This window comes from Pongo pygmaeus, chromosome 13 (genome assembly GCF_028885625.2).
Source record: "Pongo pygmaeus isolate AG05252 chromosome 13, NHGRI_mPonPyg2-v2.0_pri, whole genome shotgun sequence".
Classification (NCBI taxonomy): Eukaryota; Metazoa; Chordata; class Mammalia; order Primates; family Hominidae; genus Pongo; species Pongo pygmaeus.
The window spans coordinates 16,725,395-16,752,624 of NC_072386.2; the positions used below are offsets into that span (position 1 = coordinate 16,725,395).

The following is a 27,230-nucleotide window of genomic DNA, read 5'->3' on the forward strand; positions in this document are numbered from 1 at the left end:
GTAGAACACTTCTCCAACCCTTCTTGCCACCTGTGGCTCTGTCAGCTGAAATGAGGTCGTTTAGTTTCCTGTGGAAGCAGAAGGAAGCAGTTATGCCAGCGCATGTCATCTGCGAGGGCTGGGGTCCTGCCCAGCACCGTCTCAAACTATGCCCCCACTGCACCCTCTGTGTGTCTCTGGCCGTCTGTGCTTCTCGGCCCCCTAGAGCTCCCCATTTACATCCCTCTGCTGCAGCCTTGCAAGGAGGAATCCGGCCAGTGGAAGCCCCATCATTACTGCCCCCATAGAAGGCCACCTGCCCTGTGATCATGTTTGGGGCCTGAGAGAAGGCTAACGTGAGGGTGACTTTAAATTCCAGAATGTGTCTGGACACCTGCTGTGCCACCAGAGAACTAACTCAACAAGCGTGAAGGGAGGTTCACATGGAGGACTTGACCTTGAGGGCACGGCAACCAGGTTTATCCGCATGCTGTCATTGCAGGTTTCTAATTAAACCCGTTTTTGAAGAAAAAGCAACACATTTACAGGAAGAAATAAATTAACTGAGTTCCTTTCCAAGCCATATTGTTAAATTCTTTCTATAATAATAGCTTTATTTCTGCAAGCAGTTATATTTCTGTGTTCACAAAAAGCAGGGAAAGAAGGACAAGATTTTATGACTCTTTTTCCAGGAGACCTGGCGAAGCCAAATTTTCATCAAGGTCGTTGCCTCAGTAAGCTTAGAGAAAACACTTCAGATGTCTCAAGACTTGAAACATTTCAAAATGAGAAGGAAATGTGGAAATATACTAGGTTACATGGGTCTGTGAGACCTGGGGAGTGCTAATTCCAATAGCTTTTTTTATTAAATAGCCCAAGCATCCTATCCCACTTGCGGTCATCCTGTCCTCTGTGCGGAGGGGATTGAGCAGGATAATAACTCCCATTAGCACTGGGGGAGGTTTCACATGTAAATCCCCTAGCAAATGGAAGCACAAATAGAGAGCGTCCTGTTTAGTAAGTCAGCATAACTTGGGTGTTAATTTTTTTCCCCTAGAAAGGTGGTCACTTGCTAACTTTGAAGTCGGTGAGGCAGGCAGTGCTCAGTCCGCGGTGTGTGCCGGCTTTTCCTTCTCATCAGGGTTGTCCAGCATCCTCAGCCTCGTCTCCAGCCTCTGCCTCCATTCTTCTCTGAGTCTGCGGAGGAAAAACCGTGCACATGCTCAGTGCATTTGTCTCCAGCTATGCTGGTCGACTGAACCGTGGCTTTGTTTTTCTTCATTTTTAAAAGAAACCCATTGTGTGTTCCCCTCCCTGTGTCCATGTGTTCTCATTGTTCAACTCCCACTTATGAGTGAGAACATATGGTGTTTGGTTTTCTGTTCCTGTGTTAAGGGGAGGGAGAGCATTAGGACAAATACCTAATGCATGCGGGGCTTAAAACCTAGATGACGGGCTGATAGGTGCAGCAAACCACCATGACACATGTATACCTATACATTCTGCACATGTATCCTGGAACTTAAAGTAATAATTTAAAAAACCCAATGCTGCCAGGCGCAGCGGCTCACGCATGTAATCCCAGCACTTTGGGAGGCCGAGGCGGGCGGATCACGCACGAGGTCAGGAGATCGAGATCATCCCGGCTAACACGGCGAAACCCCGTCTCTACTAAAAATACAAAAACAAAATTAGCTGGGCGTGGTGACGGGTGCCTGTAGTTCCAGCTACTGGGGAGGCTGAGGTGGGAGAATGGCGTGAACCCGGGAGGTGGAGCTTGCAGTGAGCTGAGATCGTGCCACTGCACTCCAGCCTGGGTGACAGAGCGAGACTCCGTCTCAAAACAACAACAACAATAACAACAACAACAAAGACAACAACAAACCAATGCTTTTTACAAATGAATAAAGAAAAAAATGAATAGTCACAAGGGCATAGTCTATGGATAGATGGCTTTATCCCAAATGTAATGCTTCCCAAATTGATAGGTGGATTCTGTGTAATGCCAATCAAAATCCCAGCAAGAATTTTCTGTAGCTATCAACAAGATGATTCCAACTTCTGTATGGAAAGGCAAAAGTAGATTAGCCTTAAGAAGTTTGAAGAACGCTGTTGAAGGACTCACACTACCTGATTTGAAGCTTAACATAAAGTTACCATCATCAAGGCAGTGAAAAAACAAATAGATTATTAGCACAGAATAGAATAGAAAGTCCAGAAATAAATACACAGTAATATGGCCATGATTTTTGACAAGGGGTTAAGGCTACTCAATGGAAGATGGATAGGCTTTTTAACAAATGGTGCCGGAACATTATGTATCTATATTCAAACAATGGGCTTGGAATCTGCCACAGTCTGGACGTGTGTGTTTCCCCTCAAATTCATATATCTAATTCCTAACTTCCAAGGGGATGGTACTAAACTCTGCTTGATTGTGGGCCCGGGAAAGAATGGAAAGATTCTGGAGTCCTGCTCTGAGGTCCTGGGGTTAGATAATACGCGCTTATTACAGGAAAATCAGAATAAACAGAAAAGAATTTTAAAAATTGAATTCACTTTCATCTTTCATTCTTATAAATAACGCTATAAGGAGTATAATACTTAATACTCTTTCCACATCCCAGTCTATTTTCCTCGGAGTGGCTCCCAGAGGTGAAATATTACCACTTAGAAGGTATAAATATTTTGAAGGCTCTAGGCACCTATTACCAGATTGGCTTCAGGAAAACTTCTTACTTACAACTCTGCTTAATTATGGGCCCAGGAAAGAATGGAAAGAATCTGGCACACGGGCCTGTTGCTGGGTGGTGCCTGTTGCATAAACACATGAGCAAGCAGGGCCTGAAAGTTGAAATACTGTCAGAGAATGAGGCACATGGGGCAGTACCGTCAAGACATTCACTCTGGGAGGCCGAGGCGGGCAGATCACGAGGTCAGAAGATCGAGACCATCCTGGTTAACATAGTGAAACCCCACCTCTACTAAAAAAATAAAATAAAATAAATTAGCTGGGCATGGTGGTGGGCACCTGTAATCCCAGCTACCCTGGAGGCTGAGGCAGGAGAATCGCTTGAACTCGGGAGGCGGAGGTTGCAGTGAGCCAAGATCGCGCCACTGCACTCCAGCTTGGGCGACAGATGGAGACTCCGTCTCAAAAATAAAAAAAAGTGATGATTTATTGAGCTTATATGACCTTCTACTTTGATACCTACAGATTAGTAATTTTCATAATTATATTTCTGTATGATGGTTATTAAGTATTTATCCTATATTTTAATTTGTAATCCACCTCTCCAACCTGGAGAATACCCAGGTTCACAAGCTTTTTTTATTACACGTCTCTGAAAGCCTCTGTAACTAAATCTGCCTTCAAATACATGACTTTTGTCACCTAGGATCTTTTAAAGCTCACTAATAAGGGTTGCTGCCTGGGTGTTTCATTGAACTTGATGCACTTCTTAACCTAATGTGGATTCATTCATTAACAAAAGGGACTGTAACTTTTACTGAGTGTGGTGGCCATGAAAATGTGCCACTCAGATGTAAGGAGCAAAGCTGACTGGTGGCTGCAGCTTCTTTCCTTTTGTATTTGCCTCACATCAATGCCAAGGCCAAACTTCTTGCAGGCTGCTCTAAGACAGTGACTGGGCATGGCCGTGCTATTAATGCAGGCCCGTCCCAGCAAACAGCAGAACTTCTTTAACGGGTGGCTTTGGCTCACTGACTCCCCATTACTCTGGCCAAAACGTATCAGGGCTGCCCTGCTGTCTTCCCAATCCTAACTCCTTCTTTTTCTCCTTCATGGAGGTCAGACCCGCATCACAGTCTGATGACTTTCCTTCATTTATCTGGCTTCGTGGTGCACTGACGCTGGCTCATAACAGTTCACGACAACCAATTATTAACTTTTCAGGAATTTTATAAGCTAATTTTTAAATATAGACATTATTAAAAGTAAATTACATAAACTTATAATTAGATTATTTTAAAACAAGGACACTGACTATGCAAAATTCATTACTTCCTAATTATTTTACTCCATTTTACAGTGTATGCTCTTCAGATTACTTAGGTCTATTTCACCTGTTATGGTGAAAGTACTACATGATGAGGTGTTACTACCAAACACCTCTTCTGAACTTGTCTTCATTGACATCTCATTGGTAGCTTGAAATAGACTGTGGTGGGAATATTTACACCATGGAAGTTGGCAAACACTATAAATCATACATGACTTGATGTATCATTTTGTTCATTGTCTCAACTAAGGTTTCGCCCTAAGGCCAAATCTGGCCAGCTACCCATTTTGTAAATGAGGTTTTATTGAAATATAGCCCTGCCCACTTGTTTACATATTTTATTTACATGTGGCTATAGCTGCTTTCACACTACGACGGCACAGTTGAAGAGCTGCAATGCAGATCATATGACCTAAAAAGTCAAAAATATTTACTGACTGGTTCCTTTTAGAAAATGTTTGCTGACTCTTGGTCTCGACTTAAAAAAATGATGGACAAAATGTTAACATGGATTAAATTTAGAAGTGTGTCATGTCTGTAGCTAATACATTATAAATAGCAAAAAAAATGGAGGAAATATTCTTTCAGTACTAGAAAACTATTATCTTCAATGACACGACTTCTTTTCTGAATTGGATAGTAATCAAATGTTTACTTGTTGTATGATTTTTTTCAAATTATGATTGAATTGCAACCACCAGTTGGCCCAGATACAAGAGGTTGGCAAAAATGAATAAAATCACATTTCATTATTATTCTCTGTTAGAATCAGGTGGCTATATGGGATTTATAATGGGCATTGTGCATTTTCTTATTATTTATAAATTGTGCTACACAGCTTTCATATCAGTCAGACTTGTAAACATATGTATGTATATACACAATACATTTTTTCCTCCGGAGAGCCAGGTAAACATTCATCAGCACACCACAGTTTCCTTCCAATTTTTCATTCACAGGTGCTTCCTCCAAAAAATCTCATACACATCTAATCTCCTCTTGCCCTCTGCTTCTTAGAGGATCTGAATTAACACATTTGGTGTGATGCATTCATTCTAGGAAAAAAAATAGGAATCTGGGGTTCATAATATTCATAATATATTTATTCACTTTTCATAGCAGTTATACACTATTGCTAAATGGTAAGGAATTCAGGTCTCCATCTACCCAAATGTCTTTTAAATCTTGTTTTATGAATATTCAGACACTTCGCTGCTCCTTTTTGGTTGATATCTTTCATTACTGCGTTGCTTCTGTTTATTTTGGGGTTCTCAGTAAACCGGTGAATAAAAATTTATAGGTGGGGCTTTCCTTTTGAAGTAGGGAAGGTCCATAGGAGGAAGATAATGCTTAAAACTTGGCTTACAAATTCAGATACATCAGAAGAGCCATGCGACTGGCATTAAAGCTCAGAGAGAACATTTTTACCTTCAGCCTAGAAATATTGGCCTCACTTTTCAAATGGAGACCAAGTAATGTTTACTATTTCTTGTTCTAGATTCTTCTGATTTGTGGAGTAGTTGTTAATTCCTAGGAGCACAGATTCTCCTTGATAAGTCTGGGGCTTACCTAGAAAGCAGGATGATATTTGTGAGACTCTTAAGTCATAATCATAATGTTATTCCTGGAGTGGGTGAGGACAACTGGATCTATAATTATATTTTTCCTATCTTATGCTAGGCACTAAACATATGTGTCAGTTTGGGTCCTCCAAGAAGCAGATTTGTGGGAAACACCTGCGAAAAGTAAAGAAGTGAGGAAACTGAAGCAGTCAAGAATAGCCTTTAGACTTCAGCGCTGGTCTGACATCTGTGAAAAGAGAGGGGGGACATAACGATTGAGTAGGAAGAACCCAGCCCACAGCACAGTTCTGAGGAAGCTGGAGCTGGGCTGGTGGGGAGTCCCTGAGCAAATGCTGCCCCTAGGGGAGCCATGCCATGCAGGAATTGCCTGGAACTAGCACCCCTGCCACCCTCAGTAATTGGCTGGGAGTGGCCTGGGGGAAGTATGGCTTTGGCTCATACACGATGGTGGATCCAGAAAGGGAGCAGCCGGCACTATCAGTCAACAGTGCTCCCGAAGCAAATGATCCTGAAGGTCCTCTGAGTGGGGCACTTCTGTGGCTACCACGCTATGTAAAGAAGAGCAATCGAATACTCCCTGTCCTCAAGGAATTTAGAGTTGACTGAATTCTTGTTCTCCCATTTCAGATCTCAGTACTCCAATCTTGATCTCTGTGCTTTTACTTTAGTATGAAAAGTCAGATGATGATTTTGCTACACCTACTCCATTCTCGTAGGCAGGAAGCATGCCTTGACAATTGTTTTTTCATAGTGGGAAGAGGCGGGCCTGAGTCTGGTTTCCCTGTGGCCTGCAGCTCACTGGCTGCATCTCTGGTCAAGGGGCAGAGCTCAGTCCGTTCACACAGGCTGACAAGCTTTGGCATACTCATTTGACCAACTCAATTTACCAGCTGCATTTCCTATCCTTTCAGTTTGAATGAAAAATCTAACTAAAAATTTTCTCCCTGCTTATTCTTTGTAGACTAACTCTTGTCTTACAAGAAGTTTGAAATAGCGATTTCATCTGGCTAGTAGATTCTGAGTCCAATATCTTATTGCCTGAAGCTGAAAACATCCTAATTGATACAACTGATAAGCAGCCTTCAGAGCAAGAGAGAGGTGAGTGGTCTTGGGGTGAGGCTTGATGCACCCCCAGATTTAACGTCTATCTGACACTGTTGAGATCTGCTAAATTATGAAGCGGTATTTTGAAGACCACACTTCTTGCCTGAAAACATTAGTAGTTCATATAAGCACTGTCCAGTTTCTTAGTTATAGCTACTGGCTGGGCACTTAGGTGTCCATAAGACTTATTATCTAAACTGAGATACTTTTGAAAATAAAAGAGACTGCAGTCAATGATTATACCAAACTGAGAGGTGCCCATCCAAACTGCCCCAGGCAAACCAGGAGGTATGGTCACACATCATGCCTATACAACACTTGACTCTTCTTGAAGTGCCTCGATCAGTTGTTTGCAAACACTTTCCAACTTCTTTGGGGGACTAACCCATCCATGTTCTGTTGTTTTTCTCTATCCAGACTCAGAGAAATTAAAGAAGTTCCCAGTTCTGGGGCCACCCACTTTGTCTTGTGATCTCACCCTGGGACCTCTGCCAGATACAGCACATCAGTTCCTAGGAAAAATGGATTCTCTCCATCCCCAGCTTCCTTCTCTAAGTCACTGAACCCACAGGTGTGTGCTTAACACACCTCACCCAGCCCTGGAACAACATCTTGCCAGATTAGCCCAGCAGAGGGAGAGGAACATAAGACATTATTGGATTTGTTCTCCTGTCAACAAAGGGATTTGGTGGGAAATTTGGAGGTTTTTTTGTCTCTACTGCTCACTCATACATTTGGAACATTTCTTGATTGCATAGTGGATTGGATTTGCCTTTTATAAATGGAGGGTAGAATTTAAAAAGGTCTGTGTTTTACGTGTGTGTGTATGTGTACACTGGAGGCTGGGCATTGTGTATAGTGGAGTTGGGAGAGACAGAGCCCACAGGGTGGAATAGGGACTCAGGGGTCTATGATAGTCATTGGTCTGCAAGTATATGTTGGGAGACTATTACTTTGTTAGGACAGTGTTTCAAACTATTTGCTCAGATCAGTGGGGATTTAAGCAAAGGGGGGCTCTGACATTTTGGTTCTAATTTAAAAATTCTAGATTTTTTGTGAAACTTGGTTCATGTGGGATGTGTATGTGTTTGCTTTGCTTTTTTGTTCAGCAAAAATAACAGTAAAACCACGAGGTTTTAATTCATTGTTTACCAAATTAAAAAAGGTTTTGAAAACTTTAATTCACAATTGACAAGCGTGATGGCTCTGGTGGGTGGCCTCGAGGCTGAAGGAGAGACAACAGGGAGCCTCGCTTCTCCGGCTCCTGGTGGTATCCTGGTTCTGAGTCCTGTGGGTGCTGCAATCATGTCTTTAAACACTTAGCTGGGGGAGACTGATGAAATGTTTCATGATGAGCCCAAAGATTTATTCTTTCAGTCATAGAAGGTAGAGAAAACTGCTCCAAACTTTAGAAGAGGGGGTCATTTCTAGGGAACATAGGAGCCTGGAGAATTCATGCATTTTGTTGTATGGACAATTTGCAATTGATTGCCATTTTTATAACTTATTTTTTACATAAAAATGGCACAGGATCATTACAGAAACTTTGGAAAAAATAGAACGCACACACACACACACACAATCTGTCATCTTATTAGTCAAAAATAACCACTTTCAGTATCTTAGTGTATTTTCCTCTAATCTTTTTCCTTTACATACTATATATATAAAAGTTTTATTATCTTGACAAAAATAAGATAATATTGCAAGTTTTGCTTTCTGGAAGGGAAGATACAGCACAGGGCTCAAGATGGGATCTGGCTTCCAGTAGGCTAGTGGGCCAGGACTGGGGGATGGAAGATGGTGGGGACCACACAACAGACTCTCTTCACTTCCCTGAGAATCTACAGGATTGGATGCTCTAACATGAGACTCTTCTAGCATGTAGGAAGGCCTAGTTTTGTCCATTAGGCCACCAGGAGTGTGGCTGGAATGTTGGCAGAGCTCTTCTCTGGTTATGGAAGGAGGATCCTCTCTGGCTTAAGAAAGGATTTTGTTTTAGAAATTAACTTTGAGTTTTACACATGTGAATTACTCATGTTTTCAGCTCAGCATGCACTAGGCAGACACAGAAACATGGAATCACAGTGCTCTGCTGTGGAGAACACATGACTACCATTCCACCTGCGAGTGGACGTCCCAGCAGACAGACAGCTTGGCTAGCCTCTCCCATTTTAGGGACAGAGAACCCGGACAGGCCCAGAAGAATTGAGCTGATCCTTCTGCTCCAAGGCATTTGACGTGTGAGGGTAGGTGCTGGCCCTGGCTTTCAGATTGAGGTTGACACACATGACACGTCTTCCCACATAAGCAAAACTTCATCTCTCAGCAGACTCCTTGGAATAGAACAACAAGTTCACTTGCCAGTGTGGGAAAGACCACATTACCCTTCTCCCAAGAATCTTGCTACCTATTATCCCAGATGAGGGATCTTTTTATTACACTAGTTTTTCGCACATATACATATCTGTGAACCTAACCCGGAAATTTAGTGTAACCACATGTGCTAAAGATTGTAACAGAGAAAGGGCAGCGAACAGATTGTTTTAGTTTATCAAGACATAAATAACATAACTTCATTTTTTATATTAAAAAAAGTCTTCTCCATATCTGTAAGTCATTGATGCTCAATCAGGGATGACTTTGCCCTCCAGGTGGCCTTGGTTCTCAAAATGTGTGTGGAGATCTTACAGATAGCTAATGTTTTGAGGCCAAGGCTGATAAACCCTCCACAACAAAGAATTATTTGGCCCTGAATGTCAATAGTGCTGAGGTGGAAAAACCCTGGTATCCTCGCAAGACTGAATGAGTGGATGTATTGGTGATGTTTTCTATTTTCTGTGTTTTATGATGTTTTGACATCTTACAAAGTTTGCTGGCTAGGGAGAGACTGCCCCTGCTAGGACTAGCCCTGTTTTAGAGATAGCAAAAGGCTTGGCCAATCTCCAGACCAACCAATCTCGAGTCTGTAGCCCTAGCCACCTCCTTGTCTAACTCTCATACACTGAGCCACTATTTCCCCTGCCCTTGATTATCCTGGGGCCAGGTACCAGGCAACTGGAAACCACTCCTATAGCCCAAATCCTGCCAGAATGACTCAAACTAGTCCTGAATTATACACTCTGCACTGCCTTGCCTTTTTCATAGAAACCCCAATAAAGACTCTGGCTAAGAGGTTCCCGCTAGCTCTTCTCCCACCTGACCAAAACCAGGAGCTTCCCCTCTGGCCTTGTGGGACATGCATGTGTGACCCCCTCCTCTGGGACCTGTGAGCACAGTGAACTTCTTCCTTCCAAGCCTTGCTCCCATTTCCTCCTGAGAGCTCGCATTTCTTCCTGTCGCTCCACAGAGTTTATGCTTTCATGTCCAGCATATGTACATTCCTACAGCAGTAGGTACCAAAGAGAATTCCCTACCTCCGTCTTCATATCTGGCATATCTCTGGAAAATCCACTTTAAAAGTAATAATACAGAAACAATTCACATACTTTTTCAGGGCGCTTCTTTCCTGACGATCTTCCTCCAGTTCTCGGTAAAAAGTCTGTTTGCTAATTTCTTTTTCCCAGAAGCTTTTGAGCTCATGACAAGTTTCACAGCAGAAGACTTCTCGACGGATGTATTGATTGTTCATCCCCTGAAATATACGAGTAAAGCAAATCCCAGTTCTTTAAATAAAGCCACTCTAGGTTTGGAGTGATAGAAAGATGAGCTTGCGTGTAGACACTGCCATTTACACTTTTTTTCTTTGATGACTGTAGACACATCACACACTTGTATTCTGAGTCTGTTTCCTCAACTGCAAATGGGAATAATAATAGCTATGCCAGAAAACATCATGAAAAATTTTGAATTAGACAAAACCAAAAAGGGTATCTGGTAACTATTCCAAATTATCTGATTTTAAGGCTTGCCTTTTTCACTGTCTTTGAGCTATTTGACAATTTTGTAAATTATAGAAAAATTATAGTAATGAAAATGGTTCATGAACAGAGAAATCCAAATAAATTCTGTGCAGTGGAATGCAATTGCTATACCTACGAATATCAATTTTTTCATTGATGTGTTTTTAAAATTTTCTTTTGACTCAGTTGTAATATCTTACTAGTTTTTTCCTTATTTATGTTAAATAAAATATTTGATAATCTTCATTTTATATTTGAATGTGACTCATTATTTTAGCTTTCTTAAAAAACTACCCTTTAACAGTTACTTCAGTTGTGTGTGTGTGTGCATGTGTAACATGCCCATCGTCAACAAAAGTGCTGAGCCTCATCATGCATGACAAATGGCCAACACCCAGTAAACAGTGTGCTCCTTTCATCCTTCCTCACAGAATAGCAAGAGCCTCTGCTGTCTATCGAGGACCCAATGTGGGCCCGGCACGCTTTACACACGGTTCCATCTGATGCTCACTATAGCTCTGTCTCCACTCACTGTTCAGATAAGGAAACTAGAGACAGAATCTGCTTGTGGCCATCACTGAAAATGGAAGAGCTGGCATTTGAACCTAGGTCTGTCCTTCTTCAGAGCCAGTGCTTTTTGCTCTACAGATCCTCTTTGCTCACACGAGGTGCCCACTGCATTTGGAAATGGGTATGTCCGGAGCAAGCTCATTCAGCATAAGTGTATACATCCTATGAAGGGACACATATGTAACCCAAAAATGTTTGCTTTTTACCTTAACGTGGCCCACTTTCCAGATCTTAGTAGCGCCATCAGGCAGGCGTACACAAATGCCTTCATGACAAAACCCTCCCTGCCTGCTGGCAGCTCCTGCTCAGAGAAGTGCTTCAGCCCTGGCTGGAGACTGGAGAAGAGACCTGGTCCCTTACTCCACAGCTACAAAGTCCCTATGATCCCGTGCAAGCTGGGTTTTCCTGGGGCACCCAAAGGATTAGGGGCGAGAAAGGAGTTTAGAAAAAGCTTCAGAGAAGAGGCTGGCCGCGGTGGCTCATGCCTGTAATCCCAGCACTTCGGGAGGCCGAGGCAGGCTGATCACAAGGTCAGGAGATCAAGACCATCCTGCCTAACACAGTGAAACCCTGTCTCTACAAAAATACAAAAAAATTAGCCGGGCGTGGTGGCGGGCCCCTGTTGTCCCAGCTACTCGGGAGGCTGAGGCAGGAGAACGGCGTGAACCCGGGAGGCAGAGCTTGCAGTGAGCCGAGATCGCGCCACTACACTCCAGCCTGGGCGACAGAGCGAGACTCCGTCTCAAAAAAAAAAAAAAAAGCTTCAGAGAAAAAATAACATTTATTATTTTATATTTACGATATGGAATAATTTGTATTTTATTTATATTACACTTATATGTATAATAGTAGAATATGATGCTCTCATCAGAGGGGCAGCAAGAGCTTCCCACGTGAAGGGAACAGCATGTGTAAGTGTCCCGAGGTAAGAAGAAGCTTGAAACTGAAAACAGCTTTGGGTATTCGATAAAGATTTTAAGAATCTGCTTCCGGTGTTCTTCCTCCTGGACCCATCTTCCAATCACCTGCTTATTTCTGTAGTCAGAGCTGCCCTAGAAAAAACTGCTGAGCATGTGGGTGGGTGGTGGCAGGGAGGCACATCAGGGTAGGGACGATTGAAGGAGATGTGGGGAGAGAAGAGGGAGAGAACATTTTCCTCAGTGCCAGCTGCTCTGCGGGTGGTTCTCACTGGTCACACACAGCTACGTGAGGGCCATTGTTTTCTTATTTAAAACATTTTTATTTTTTATTAAACATTTAAAAATAATTTTTAAATATATTTTTAAATTGACAAATAAAAGCTGTGTATAATTGTGTACAAGATGACGTTTTGAAATGTGTACACATTGTGGAATAGCTAAATGGAGCTAATTCACATCTCATTTTGCACATAAAGGAGCTGATTTTCAGAGGCATTGATAGACGGTGTTGAGGTTCCACAGCTTGAGAGCAGTGTGGCTGTCAGGACCTGGAGCCTGCACTCTTCCTACCGCTCCCAGACACTCCCTGGAAAGAGGAAGTTTGACTTAGGTGCCCTCTCCCACTTCAGGCGCTCAGTGACCTTACCCTTTCCTGTGACTGATGGACGCTGGGGTGTTTGTGACTTAGAGCGATAGAGCTTCTTGAACAGAAGCTCAGTCAAATTTTGTTTTTAATACATTGAAGCATTTAATGGGTGTTCAGTTATTCAAGTTAAATGACCCCCTTCCAAATTATCTTTTTCATATGAAGAGCCGGCGCCTTTGGAGTATCTCAGACACTGAGGGTCTGAGCGTGGATTGCTTTTCTACTTTCTGGGTAAGGGAAACGCTCACATCCAGTCACCTTCTGCAGTCTGCTAGGCTGCAGCTGTGCCTTGGACCCTCTGGAATTTCTCTCTGCACCCTGGGACTGTCCTCCAGCCTGACCCGAGCACATGCTCCTGTCTTTCAAGGGCATATTTCTCACTTATTTTCTTTCCCAGGGTAATCATTCAGTGCACAGAATTCTAATAAATTTCTAGCCACTGGACATTGAAAGAGAAGCCACTAACAAAATACATCTGATTTTACATTTTCATTCATAGAACTAGGGTGTGGAACGCATGCCCTCCTCTAGCAATTAGGTTTCCTGTGGGTTTTGTTCAGGCTCCAGGACTATCTAAGGCATCTCATTTTCCTGATGTACAAGTTCAAGATAAGAAGACAGTGCTTGCTTTTAACTGTGAGGAAGGTGTTAAATGCAGAATTTGCAATGTAAGTATGCCAAAGGTAATGCCTTTTATATGCATAATATTTTCACAGATTTTTTTTAAATTACAAAATACCCCTAAAGATTACAAGTTCATATTAGGTACCTGGCATTTAGAAAAAGGATAGCTTGGTCAAACAGGTACTCATTGAAATGTTCTTCTTTTCTCAAAATTGATAATGAACATTTTATTCGAAAGAACTTCATTATGAAGACAAGAGAGGCCCGTGCAGGAACACAGCCTGCTTACATCCGCATGGCATTTTGCATCCTCTCTGTTTGGGAGGAAGGTGTGGTTTGGATATGGAAGGAGGATTTACTCTAGCAGATACTGTAGTTGCACAGTCATGAACTGGGTTACAGAAAATAGCTGGAAGCAGGGTGGTGTCTACACACCCAGGGAGTAAATTAAATCAGGGTGAACCTGGGCCGGACGTGGTGGCTTACACCTGTAATCCCAGCACTTTGAGAGGCCAAGGCAGGTGGATCAAGAGGTCAAGAGATGGTGACCATCCTGGCTAACACAATGAAACCCCGTCTCTACTAAAAAAAAAAAAAAAAAAAAAAAAAAATTAGCTGGGCGTGGTGGCACATGCCTGTAATCCCAGCTACTCAGGAGGCTGAGGCAGGAGAATCGCTTGAACCTAGGAGGTGGAGATTGCAGTGAGCTGAGACAGCTCCACTGCACTCCAGTCTGGGCAACAGAGCAAGACTCAGTCTCAAAAAAAAAAAAAAAAAAAAAAGAAAAGGAAAATAATTACGGTGAACCCAAAGGAAATCAGGCTATGAAGAATCTGATGCATGCCAGCTCTGCTTCTCATTCCTTTTTGATCAAAAAACACTTCTAGGGTCTCCATTTTCATAGAGTAGCTTGAGAGTAGTGGGCATGAGCTTTGGAAGGACTTGGGAGGGGACGTGAACTCAGACGTCTTCAGGGATCCGTTAGCATCCCAAAGGAGTGAAGCCACTGGGAGCAGTGGCACTAGGTCTTGAAGGGCACGTGCTCTGCTTCAAGACATGCATTCCAAAAGGGTCCAACACCACACTGGCCGGAGAAAACACGGCGTTTGGCTGGATGCAGTCAGAGGGCCACCTACCTGCCCCTCCTAGTGGATGCATTCTCTATCTGCCCATAGAGCCTATGTCTTTCTTCCTTAGCTTTTCTTGAAACCTCCTCCCTGTGCTCTCCCTGCAGGGCACCCTGAACTATTTTGCTTTCTCTATGCCTTCCTCCTTCCTACACTGTCTCACGGGGCAGCCCCCTATCCTGCTTCTGCACCCAAGCATGCAGATACCACTCTGGCTGGTCAGGCTTGCTATTGCTGTCATTCCAGCAGGAACTGGGATTGGAGTTCTTCACCAAGCCACAGCCCACCCACTAGGGGTCATGTAGACACAGCTGTCCTGCCTGCGAAACACAGCTGCATCCCTACCTCCCTTGTCAGGCCAGGAGGCTGCATCCTGACAACCAGGATGGAGAGAAAGCTCAGTGGAAGACTTGCACTGTTGTGACTTTGAGCAAGAAAGCCCTTCACTTGCTCGGAGCCCCTTTCCTTAGCCATGAAGTGGAGATGAAGTGTGGTAACATACAGGAAAGTGCCCCCAACACAGCCCACCATTCAGTCCCCAAATGCCCCTCCCTACATGCCACATGCTTGTTCAGGGAACTCACAATGCATCTCCTGATCCCTGGCAAGCATCAAAAGTGCTAACTGAATTTGAACCACCACCTAAATACAGTCTCCTTGTCTTTAGTTTATACATGATATCAAATGCTTTGCTTCTTATTGACTCAGCTCATATTGAAGGCTTACTTCTCTCTGTTGCTGGGCTGTAAGAATTAGAAAGCCTTAGATCATGGGGATAAGAGGCTTCCCATCTTGTCCCAGACCCAGTGCTGGACTGTGTCCAGAGAAGCCTTTAGCAAAGCTCTTGGTGATGAGTTTCACCCTTACATCACTTAGGATGTTATATTTGTGGGCTCTCTGTGGTCAGGCCCTATAATCACATTTACTGAGTGATGCTGAACATGTTTAAGGAGCGACTGGCTTACTAAAATTGACAGTTGCCACTGTGCTGACTCTTGGGCTCAACCCCTCCATGTTATTTCACAGCCTCACTGCTTGTTTTGCTGAAAACTGCTGGTGAACCTGAACTTCAGCAGATGCAAGAACTTCTGTAAAAGAAAGTGCATTTTGTTTGAGAGGAGCTGTGCCATCTTCTTCCTTCCAGTTTTAAAAAACTTGTTTTATATTTATTGCTCCCATTTACTGGGCTCGCTGTAGCTGGTATGGCCCTCTTTGAAAAGAACTGATAGCAATTTTAGAAAAGCGTTTTTAGGAAAACATCAAAATAAGGCAGGAAACAGGAAATAAAAGATGTCTACATTTCCCTGGCGGTGTTGATGGAAAACCTAGGCACTGACAGTGGCTCTCTCTGCCTCTGCACCTGGCCCAGGCAGAGAAAATCATTATCTCTATGCCATATGCATATGGTGCTGCCCCTGTCTGGGCTCAAATGAGAGTGGAAAGGTGCTGCTTTCTCAAGTTGTTCTCTCTGTGTGATTGGCAAGAAGGGAAAGCCGCTGTGATCTCCTGTGGGCTGGATCAGTCAGGTTTTATTGTCACAGAAATAAGAAGTACCAAGCAATGTGCAGACACATAAACCCATTAGGTACCTGAACCTTCCTGAGCCACTTTTAAAGATCTATGACATTAAGCTCCTACTTTTTACATGAGCAAATTTTCAAATTCAGGTGTCTCCATTCTGCTCTTGTGCAATTGATTTTTGTTTATAAACTCAATTTCAGAGGTGCACACTCACACGCCTTCTAAGTTTCCACTTGCTACTTTCATCCCATGTGTACGCAGATGGAAGAGAAGAGACTTTTCAGGGGATCGTGTATGTCTTGATGTCTTTTTGTTGTTGTTGAGATGGAGTCTTGCCCTGTCGCCAGGCTGGAGTGCAGTGGCTTGATCTCGGCTCACTGCAACCTCCGCCTCCTGGGTTCAAGCAATTCTCCTGCCTTAGCCTGCTGAGTAGCTGGAATTACAGGTGCACGCCACCACGCCCAGGTAATTTTTGTACTTTTAGTAGAGACAGGGTTTCACCACATTGACCAGGATGGTCTCAGTCCCTTGACCTCGTGATCCGCCTGCCTTGGCCTCCCAAAGTGCTGGGATTACAGGTGTGAGCCACAGCACTCGGCCTTGATGTCTTTTAAATTCCCTCTAAACCTGAGATTCTCTCAGAATATAAAATCATTTATTTTTCTTAGAACCCAGATAACTGTGTTGTCTTCCATTCCCCAGGGGCTCAAAAAGCAGGAGCAGGAAATTTAAATAACTGTAGTGTCCAGAAGGCCACATACTTGAGTTATTCTGGTTATTTTTATAATAAACACTTAGGAATATTATCTGCTTCTGACTCCCACCTCTAAAAATCAGGTTTACTGCATTTATCTTTTTGTTTCCCCAGTTTTTATAAACTCATGGGTAGAGGGCAATAGTTCTCCTTTTTAAAGTACAGACAGTTGGAGGAAATGCATTGGTTTTGGAAAATGAAATTCAGCCCTGCAACAACAGGGCGTGGAAGTGAGTTCAGAAATGGAGCAGGTCTGCTCCCACTAAGTGGTCAGACAAAACTGCCCACCATATCTTTGCCTACTGGCTGGTGGGCCGCAAGTCTGTGGTATCTGGCTTATTTTTATGCTCTTTATTGAGTGCTTACTGAATACCTTTTATTCTTCAAAGCGCTCTACATCTCACCTTCAATTCTCACAACAACTCTCTTCCTCATTTTACAGAGGAAGTACAAAGAGGCAAGCCACTGCCCAAGGTCACGTTGTTGATGGTGATGGAGCTGGGATTTAAACCACACCCAACTCCAAAGCCCGTGTCATCACCAGCAAACCACCCAGCCACGGGACAGAGAGATGGCGGCTCATGACAACAGCTGGGTACCGAGAAATCAGGCATCCAGTTAAATCTGTTGAGAGCAATGCGCAAGTCATCACTGCTTTCTCAAAGCAGAATTAGATTAACTTTCTCCCAAGATGATTCCCTGCACATCACATCAAGACACACATCCCTTTTCCTCTCCGCACTTTCTGTTGAAGTGCTCACTGTGGCCAGTTTCATGTGGATCACGGTAAGGATAAACAAACAAACTAAAACTAGACTCCCTCTGACACCGGCACCAAACGTGTTTGTTTGTTTAGCCCCCTCACCTGGAGATTCTGCTTCCACAGGTGCGGGGGACTCACCGTCACTCCATTTCCACTCAGGTGGTCTTTTTCACCCACAGTGAAAATATCTTTAGGTCCAAAATTTCTAGGTCTGGGAGCTAAGATGGCTCCACCTGCCTGTGGCCCGTAGGCATTTGGACGGATTTCTCCTCCCACCCCACCTTCAGGCCCCACTGGACAGAGGGCAGATTGAGCTTCCTCCCGTTCCTCTTTCACCTTCTCAGATGGAAGCTGGAGTGCAATGTGGGAGTGCTCTCCTTCGTTTCTTGGCTTAGCACTTTTTCAGAAAACATTTTCGTTTTCTTTCTCTCTCCCTCTCTCTCTCTTCCTCCCTCCCTCTCTCTCTCTCTCCTTCTCTCTTCTTCTTTTTTTTTTTTTTGACAGGGTCTCCCTCTGTCACCCAGGCTGGAGTGCAGTGGCTCGATCTCTGCTCACTGCAACCTCCGCCTCCAGGGTTCAAGCAATTCTCCTGCCTCAGCCTCCTGAGTAGTTGGGATTATAGGCACGTGCCACCATATCCGGCTAATTTGTTTTGTTTTTAGTAGAGATGGGGTTTCAGCATGTTGGTCAGGCTGGTCTTGAACTCCTGACCTCGTGATCCGCCCGTCTCGGCCTCCCAAAGTGTTGGGATTACAGACATTTTCTTTTTAACTTCCCCTCCAAAATTCTGTCAGGCTACTTGAATTTCAGTCTTGAGTCCCTCTGCACAGTCTCCTTATAATTAACATCCTTCAAAGCCACCTGAGATTTCGCCGGCAGTATATTTGAGTCTTAGGAGGAGGCTCAGGGGAAATACAACATCGTCTGGGCAATATGAGTGAGTTCTTGGGTAGCTTGGAGTTTTAACTAAAAAAGGACTTACATGGGAGAAAAAAGCTTATACGGGACATGTCCACAATAACTCAGCCCTGTTATTCCCTCAGAGCTTACCTGAATTCGCTGGGGTGACACCAAGTCATGAAGGAGGAACACACAATTATGAGAGAAGTCCCTGTGACTTTTAGTCCATATGACCCTTACGAAGCTTTCTTTTATCACATGAAAAATGCATTGGTCTGAGAATTAAATGAGACAATGGAGCGTGAAAAGTACTTAACATAGTGTCTGCTCAATAATAAACGTGTATCATCATCATTATCTATATTTCTATTAGCAACCTGCATTGCAGACAGTACCAAATGCCATCTCATTTAATCCTCAGCATATTGTGCTACATTTTACTATTCCTGTATTTGTGAGTGAGAAAGTGAATCTGAGAGGTTGACTTTCCCCAAGCTCCAGAGCCAATGATGGGGAGAGCCAGGAGTCCAGACCTGCTGATTTCACAGAACCCAGAATGTCTGTTCATTGGGTGCTGACATCACAGAAGTGACAGTGAACGATGAATCATATTTGGCAATTGCTAATGTGATCTTAAAAATTATCTCACTTAATGATATCAAGAGGTCAGGGAAATAAATCTTCTTATTTTCCCTGGAACCAGACCAGAAGCCAGGGGTATAAGGTTTAAATTCTTGTCTAAGTCACAGAATCAGTAAGCGCTGATACTGGGCTCTGAACCCACAATGTCTGATGCCAAAAGTCCTGTCATCACCTCCCACGGTTTGAGCCACTTCCCTCCTTCATTTAGGGGAAAGTTCGTGGGAATAGTTAGCATCTGTCATCATAGACTATAATTATTCTAAGATGCTCTGCAAGGGCCTCGCTTGGATCCATCCAGGTCCATTCTGCATGCTCAGTCCTGCCAGGTTGTGGGTGGGGTCAGGGAGCCTTGCTGACTAAATCAAATAGGAACCTCACCCAGGAGAGGAGTGATAGGTACCACTCCAGGGATCAGGATGAGTAGGCTCATAAACATCAGTCTAGTTCAAGAACTAGATTTCGGCTGGGCATGGTGGCTCACACCTGTAATCCCAGCACTTTGGGAGGCTGAGGCAGGCGGATCACGAGGTCAGGAGATCGAGACCATCCTGGCTAACACGGTGAAACCCCGTCTCTACTAAAAATACAAAAAATTAGCTGGGCATGGTGGTGAGCGCCTGTAGTCCCAGCTATTCGGGAGGCTGAGGCAGGAGAATGGCATGAACCTGGGAGGCAGAGCTTGCAGTGAGCCGAGATCACGCCACTGCACTCCAGCCTGGGCTACAGAGCGAGACTACGTCTCAAAAAAAAAAAAAAAAAGAACTAGATTTCATCGTCTGTTCAAGAACTAGATTTCAAAATGCTGTAAAGGTCAGTATTGAATCAACAGAACATGGACAATTACAGGATTGCATCAGTGTTATAGAGTTCCCAAAGTTGATGAGTGTGCTGTAATTATGTAAGAAGATGACTGTGTTCCTGGGAAGTACCCACTGAAGCATTTAGAGGGGAAGGATTATGATGTGTCAACTTATCTCAAGTGATTTAGAAAAGATATAGATTGACAAGGCAAATGATAAGCAGGGTAAATGGTAATGATAGGGGCATCTGGCTAATGCTATAGAGGAATTCTTTGAATTATTCTTTCTGTAATTTTGAAATTACTGCCAAATGAATGTTAAAAAGTAAACACTACTTTTACCTCCTTTCAAGAGAAAAATTGCTATTTACTTTGTTTGTCTTCCATTTATCCCCCTCCCTGTCACAACTTCTTATGCAGAGCCCCAACCTCTGTAAATAAACCCTGAACACATTTTGTAGTGTCACAAAGTAACAAAGGCTTAAAAAAATAGGTGAAGGGCATTGCAGAATTAGTCAACTTGAGATTCTCAATATCCAAAGAGGGAACAATATGCACAACAAAATAAACAACATGATGTTAGTTACAACCCAAAGAACGAATTCAAATTGATACAAATTATTGAAATAAACAAATGGAGGAGAAAAAAACAACTATTACTTTCAGAAAAATTCCAGTGAATGAGTGTAGAAAGAATGAGGAAAAGAGAAAATCACCATGAGAACACCACAGTAATAATACCACAGTAATGATTATTGCAGGCAGAATTCATTGATCAGTGGTAAAATGAGTGGATGACACTTTAGGGAGGAACACAATGCTTGCATGACATCAAAGATATGTCTCTAAAAATTTAATAATTACTGTGGTGGTTTTAACGTACGATCACAAATTATTTGATACTCCCCCTCTCTCTAGAAGGTGGAGTTAAGTCCCCCTCCCCTTCAGTCTGGGATGACTTGGTGACCGAGGGGAAAGTAGTCACTTCACAGTGGAGAAACAAATATCCCCTTAAATAAGTGTGGTTAAGGCTCTCAGCGCTACTAATAAGTATTGTGGATATCATGTGTCCCTTGATGTGACATGATGTGACACACTGACTCTATGATGCGCTTCTCCTAACACCAGAATGCTGTCTATTCATGAGAAAACTGAAGACTAGCTCAAATTCTGGAATATTTTACAAAATACCTGAACACTGTTCATTTAGAAGTGTCAAAGTCATGAAAGATAAAGACTGAGAAACAGTCACAGATTGGAGGAGAATAAGGAGATATGATTGATAGATATATACACCAATAAATGCAACGTGGTATCCTGGACTGGATCCTGGAACAGGAAAAACAGACAATAAGTAGTGGAAGACTGAAAGAATCTGATAAATTCTGCAGTAAATTTTATTGCACCAATGCTAATTTTATTGTTTTGATAAATGTACCATGGCTATGTAAGATGTTAATATTAGAGAAAGCTAGGTGACAGGTATATGGGAACACGCTGTACTATCTTTGTAACTTTCTCTAAATCTAGAATTATTTTGAAATAAAAAGTAAAAAGCACATGCATCTTCCTGACACCACCAGCAGACAGGAATTAAGGAGGATTTTTTGCCTGAGAAACATCTTCAATGCACACAGAGATAGTCCGTCCTGGAGCCAGCAGTGTCCTGCTGTTTAGCCCTGTGTCATGTGTCCAGGACTAGGAGTTAGGAGACACACCCCCCACACTCTTTATAGGGCAAGTTACTTGAACTAAGTCTCTGTTTTCTCATCTGTAAAATGGAACAATATGTACTTTCCCAATTAACCAGTTTTCAGTGGAAAAGGCTGCTGTGAAAAATGTTTTACCTGACACAATAAATGCTTAATAAAATCCTGGACTGCCTAATTTATATCCTTATGTGGATTACTGATAGGTCAGAAGCCACAAGCTCAGAAGCCTGTGGAGTCCTGGTGTGTTTAGAAGGCTCTGTGGCAAATTCTCGAATGCATGGCTTGTTTCAAACAGACACTGCCACTCAACTCCAACTGACTATTGCCCATGGGGCATGGTCCCAGAGTTGCCCAATATTCAAGTTTTTCAAAAGAAGCTGGAAATCTGATTTTTAAAACATTATGTAATTTCTTTATTTTTAAATGTTGATGATAATTTACAGACATTTGGAAGCTTTGTGCAGAGCATCAGAATACGTCTGTTGGCTGGACTTGGCCTTTGGGTCAGTAGTTTTTGAGGCCCACGTGGATTAACAGAGAAAACTTCTGAGTTCCCCATGGACCATGTAGCTAACTATGCCTTAGCTTCCTGGAGAAACATACACTGGGTGCACATAGAGTTGAAATAAAACAAAGTGAAAGCAACTAGAGAAAGCACCACCCCTCCCCAGTTACTGTTAACCATTGCAGTTTTATTGGTCACAACCAGGCTGTTCAATTTGATGTCTAGTCACTTAATTGTGACTAGAAGGGAACTGGGAGGTCCTTAAGCTCATTCTGCCATGCACAGAGATGCTCCTGGGTTTGCCTCTATGCCTGTTTGGATTGGGACCAGGAGCCAAGGCAGGTCTCTGTTCTCTGGGGCTTTGACCCCATAATCTTGTCCCTTCAACTAGACCCTTAACTACTGTGGGGCAAAGACCTTACTTAATATGGTGCCCTTGGCCCGGTGTGGTGGCTTAAGCCAGTAATCTCAGCACTTTCGGAGGCTGAGGCAGGTGGATCACCTGAGATCAGGAGTTCAAGACCAGCCTGGCCAACACAGTGAAATCCCATCTCTACTAAAAATACAAAAACTAGCCAGGCATGGTGCCCCATGCCTGTAATCCCAGCTACTCGGGAGGCTGAGGCAGGAGAATTGCTTGAACCGGGGAGGTAGAGCTTGCAGTAGGCTGAAATCGTGCCATGGCACTCTAGCTTGGGTGGTAGAGTGAGACTCCATCTTAAAAAAAATAAAATAAAATAAATAAATTTTTTTAAGAATGGTCCCCTTCACACGGTGTGCTCAGTGGACAAAGATCCCATCATCCCCTCATGCCACTTGCCAGTCAAAATTCTCCAAAGAATTTAGAGCTAAAAGCAATTACTTCTCTAGAAAAGCTTATATTCTGCTCCTATTAAAAGCTTTTAAAAAGGCAAGGTGGCTAAAATACGAAAATTGGCTAACACATTGTTTCTCCCCTCTGCTTCACCAAACTGCCAGTCCAGTGGCTATTTGGCCTTCACTAATCAATGTGACTTTTTTCCTGAACAGGAAACGGGCTATGTGTATTTCTTAAGAGTGGGCTCTAGCCAGGAGCTGACTTCCCAAAATAGCTGCGTTTTCAGAAACATTGTTTACTTTTAGAAATGGACTACGTGGAACGAAGGCTCATGAGTGATCTCCGTCATCCTGTTGAGTGAGAATAGAATTGTGGGGTGGATGTCCCACATTCCTGCCCCGCACTGTGTGCTTTCCATCAATCAAGTGTAACTCCTTAGAAATTTGAGGCACCCCAGAGAGGCAGCCAGGTCTAAATGGAACAGCCCCCGGAGGACACAGTGAGGCGTCTGGAAGAACAGCACACTCAGCACCCTCGGGGAGGTGTGGAGGGAAGCGCCCCGGGAAGCAAAGAGCAGGGGACTCCTAGCGGCTTGGGCTTCCCTCTCTTAGGCTGCTTCTCCCTTTGTTTCCCTTTTCTTGGGCTGTTCTACATATTTGGGATGCACATGGAAATTACTGCATGCCATCATTTATTCAAAGAAAATCCCCAACATAATTTGGTCAAAGAGTTAACAAAGTTTTGGCCGGGCTCAGTGGCTCACGCCTGTAATCCCGGCATTTTGGGAGGCCAAGGCGGGCGGATCACGAGGTCAGGAGATCGAGACCATCCGGGCTAACAGGGTGAAACCCTGTTTCTACTAAAAAATACTCTTGAGTATAGCGAGAGACTGAGTGTAGTGGTCTCACCCTGAATAGATTTTTTTTTTTTTTTTTTGAGAAGGAGTCTCGCTGTGTCACCCAGGCTGGAGTGCAGTGGCGCCATCTCGGTTCACTGCAAGCTCCGCCTCCCGGGTTCACGCCATTCTCCTGCCTCAGCCTCCCTAGTAGCTGGGACTACAGGCGCCCACCACCACGCCCGGCTAATTTTTTGCATTTTTAGTAGAGACGGGGTTTCACCGTGTTAGCCAGGATGGTCTCGATCTCCTGACCTCGTGATCCGCCCACCTCGGCCTCCCAAAGTGCTGGGATTACAGGCGTGAACCACTGCTCCCGGCCAAGAGTTACAAAGTTTTACACTGTTAGCAAAGATGCTCCTTTAAGACTCTGTTTTTAAAAATGTGAATGTCGTTTTGTGCACATGGTAAAATATTTCAAAAAACACTGAAGGATATGAAATAAAGAAGTGTTTCCCGTTTTACTTTGCTGCAGTCAGCAACACTTCCCAAAGACACCCACTGTTAATGATCTCATATTTGTATTTCCATCTTATTGGAAGCATATATATGCATATGTATGTGTACAAAACATTGTTTTTGCAAGCAGAGCCATACAATAAACACTGTTTTGCATTTTGCCTTTTTCAACTAAGAAAATATTTCCTTGCCAGCATACATTGTTTTTCATGGCTGTGTAGTAATCTGTTTATGGATATGCCATAATTAACCATTCTAGTATGGATGGACATTTGAATTAATTCCTGCTTGGGTCTATTACAAAAAATTCCAGAGTAAATCATGTTTTCTTCACATCTGTAAGTATATCTGTAGCATAAACTCCTAGAAGTATAATTGCAGGTCAAAGTCCATGTACCCTGAAATGTTTACAGCATAATTCCATATTGCCCTCTGCTGTCACAGGAGTGTTGGAATGTTTGTGGACTTAGCAGAACTTCTTCTGTAGAGGTCCTTCCAGTCTCAACGGCATGAAAGTATGGGCTGTCAATGTATTCACCTCTTAATGAAAAGACAAGCACAGGTTTAGGTCTTGGACTCAGGAGAACATATCTGAATGGACCACCTTAAGACAGACCCTGGAAAGCAATTGGCTTTTCTAACTCAAAAAATATGTGCTGAATTAATGAATTGATGAGTCATGGCAGGGCCCATAGAGCTAAGTAACCAATACATTTCTCAGTTCAATTTTGCATCAAAAATAAAAAATAATTATAATTTAAATAAACATAAACATTAATCAGTTTCATTGCATTCTTATGCTAATAGGACATATACATAGTTTGAGATAAGTAAAAAAAAAAAGTTCAAAGTCCTAACTGTAAATAGTTATTTTAAATGGTCAATTAAAATTTGTTTCTCTTATTTGCTTTGAATGCTATTTGGCTTAGAGTTACCATATTAATACTAACATACAGTTATTTCTAAAATACATGTTTGATGCTTTTTATTTTATGAATTTCATTCACTTTTTTGAAAAGTTTTTTTTTTTTTTTTTAAGAGTTTGGAAAAGATACGTAACTCTCCTCATCTGTGAGTTGAGGTGTTTGATCTACAGATTCACTGAGGTCCGTCTGGCTCTAATAGGAAAAAATCATCAGCCTCAAGTTCAAAGGAATAATCTGTATCTTAAAAATTACAGGGGCTTTGTGTTTCAGTTTTTTCACCTTCAAATGAGGGTATCTAGTTGCTTTGCACATATGTGAAGGGCAAATATCAATAATTAGATAGGCTTTAGCAAAAGGAGACTGTTCTTTGATAAATAAGCAATTCTGTTTCTCTTTATCCCCCCACCACCCCCAGCAAAAGTAGTTTTTTCTACAGTGTACATCTATTGAGACGATTAGTTATATTTTCAGTAAAATGTTACCAATTTGGAAAAGTCATAATTCCAGTGGCAGTTCTTAAGTTTACTTTTCTAATTAACTTACACTTAAAGAGTGCTAGAACTCACTTTTATAATAAAATTTAAATTAAATATCAATTTAATCAAATAACATTTATTGAAGCTTGACTTTGTGTGAGGCTCATGCACTTGAGTCTATCTGATGAGGGGCTAGGGAAGAGTCAACTGTATCAACTCAGATGAAAGGGAATTCTACAGTTGAATTTCCCAGGTCTCAGGTTAGTCAAGTAAAAACCCCAAATTCATGATTAATCCCCCCACCATCAGCTTCCTGAGAAGCTTCCATGATCCAGCATCTACAATGAACATTTCCTTGGGACTAAATTTTCCATCAACCAACATGAGACATATCTTTATTTTGGTTAATCTCCAAAGAGCGTTGCTCTGTGAGATTTACCCGAATTTCTTGCTTTTTCCACACTCTTTAACATGAAATTTCTGCATCCTTGACATTTAGGAAAAGATGGAAAAACATCAGAGATGGAAAAAAATCTACTGGCCCATCTGTTATTCCCAACTGGTACAGCGTAGGTGTTCAAGGTGAAGAGAAAATGAATTCAAGTGGTCAACAAAGGACACACATATAAGGGGTGATGTCTGTTTCCGTTTTCAGCCCAAGTTGCGAGATGTTCCCACACTTGACAACACAAGCGCAACGTACTGTACCTTAAAGATGAATTTGCAGGTGGACAGATACCCCGCTAGGGTGCAAAGGAGGGCAAGACTCCCGGGCCTGCTCTTGATTCCTCAGGTCCGGCTCGGGAAGGCCACAGATGCTGTCCTGAAATCACATTGTTGCAGCCCTTATATATGGAGTGGAGGAGTTACAGAAATCCCTTAACCTTTCAAGGTCATTTGAGCCAAATTAGTACCAGAACCAGACAATATCTTTCCAGGGACATTGTAGCCTTCCCTCATGGTGAGAGATGGCTCTAAACAAATCTCATCTCTTACTACCCCACCCTCCCCAGAGAAGGCGAGCTTCTGTTTTGGCAGGTCCCACGAGTACTATGACTTGGCCCGAACCAAGAGAGATGATTTAGAGCATAGGCTGGATTATCCATGTGCCGTGTTCCCCTGTGACTTGTGAAAAGCCAGTCTCTGCACCTTGCTGTGTAAAGGGGACTGGAATGGTGGGACGAGTCACATTTGGGTGTAACATTACAGGAAGACTTAGAGAGGCATCTGGTTCTTTGGAGCCATTAATCCTTGAATGGAATCTGGTGATGACATATCACGGTCTGCTGAGTTCTCTACCAGTTGGAGCAGGAATTGACCCTGGTGAGTGTTTTCCAATAAAATGCATCCAAGTGAGATCAACTTCTCATTTTAGAGTGGCTCTTATCCCATGATGGAGGAGCACATTTTGTCCTTAGGAAAAACATTTAGAATCCTCATTCATCTGATAACAAAAATAGCTTTGGTTTTTATCAAATCCTTTAACTATGCTACTAGTTGCACACCCATTACTTGGTTCAGTGGAGTATAAATTTATAACTTACATTATACATGACAACCTCATCTAATATTGATGTTCAGATG

At 42.8% G+C, this 27,230-nt stretch overlaps 1 protein-coding gene across 2 annotated transcripts; it reads right to left on the reverse strand.

Annotated features, from left to right (window-relative positions):
- Positions 1–579: 579 nt before the first annotated feature.
- LOC129044581 (protein FAM240B) lies at positions 580–26,477 on the reverse strand. Of its 2 annotated transcripts, none has more exons than XM_054502589.2 (3): positions 26,355–26,477; positions 10,177–10,322; positions 580–1,176 (listed from the first exon to the last, which is right to left on the reverse strand). In XM_054502589.2, exons 2-3 carry the CDS (start codon positions 10,317–10,319, stop codon positions 1,083–1,085), a joined length of 237 nt encoding a protein of 78 aa, XP_054358564.1. In that variant the 5' UTR covers positions 10,320–10,322; positions 26,355–26,477; the 3' UTR covers positions 580–1,082. The 2 variants fall into 2 exon arrangements, with proteins under 2 accessions (XP_054358564.1, XP_054358563.1); XM_054502588.1 differs by lacking the exon at positions 26,355–26,477 and adding an exon at positions 11,646–11,797.
- Between the last annotated feature and the right edge of the window lie 753 nt (positions 26,478–27,230).

What these genes read in the sequence shown, in the direction of transcription:
- LOC129044581 (XM_054502589.2), bottom strand. Translation starts at nt 10,319, where the DNA reads ATGAACAATCAATACATCCGTCGAGAAGTCTTCTGCTGTGAAACTTGT. An exon ending in GAAAGAAGCGCCCTGAAAAA is followed by an intron (nt 1,177 to 10,176) that starts GTATGTGAATTG and finishes TTTCCTCCGCAG; the next exon opens with ACTCAGAGAAGAATGGAGGC.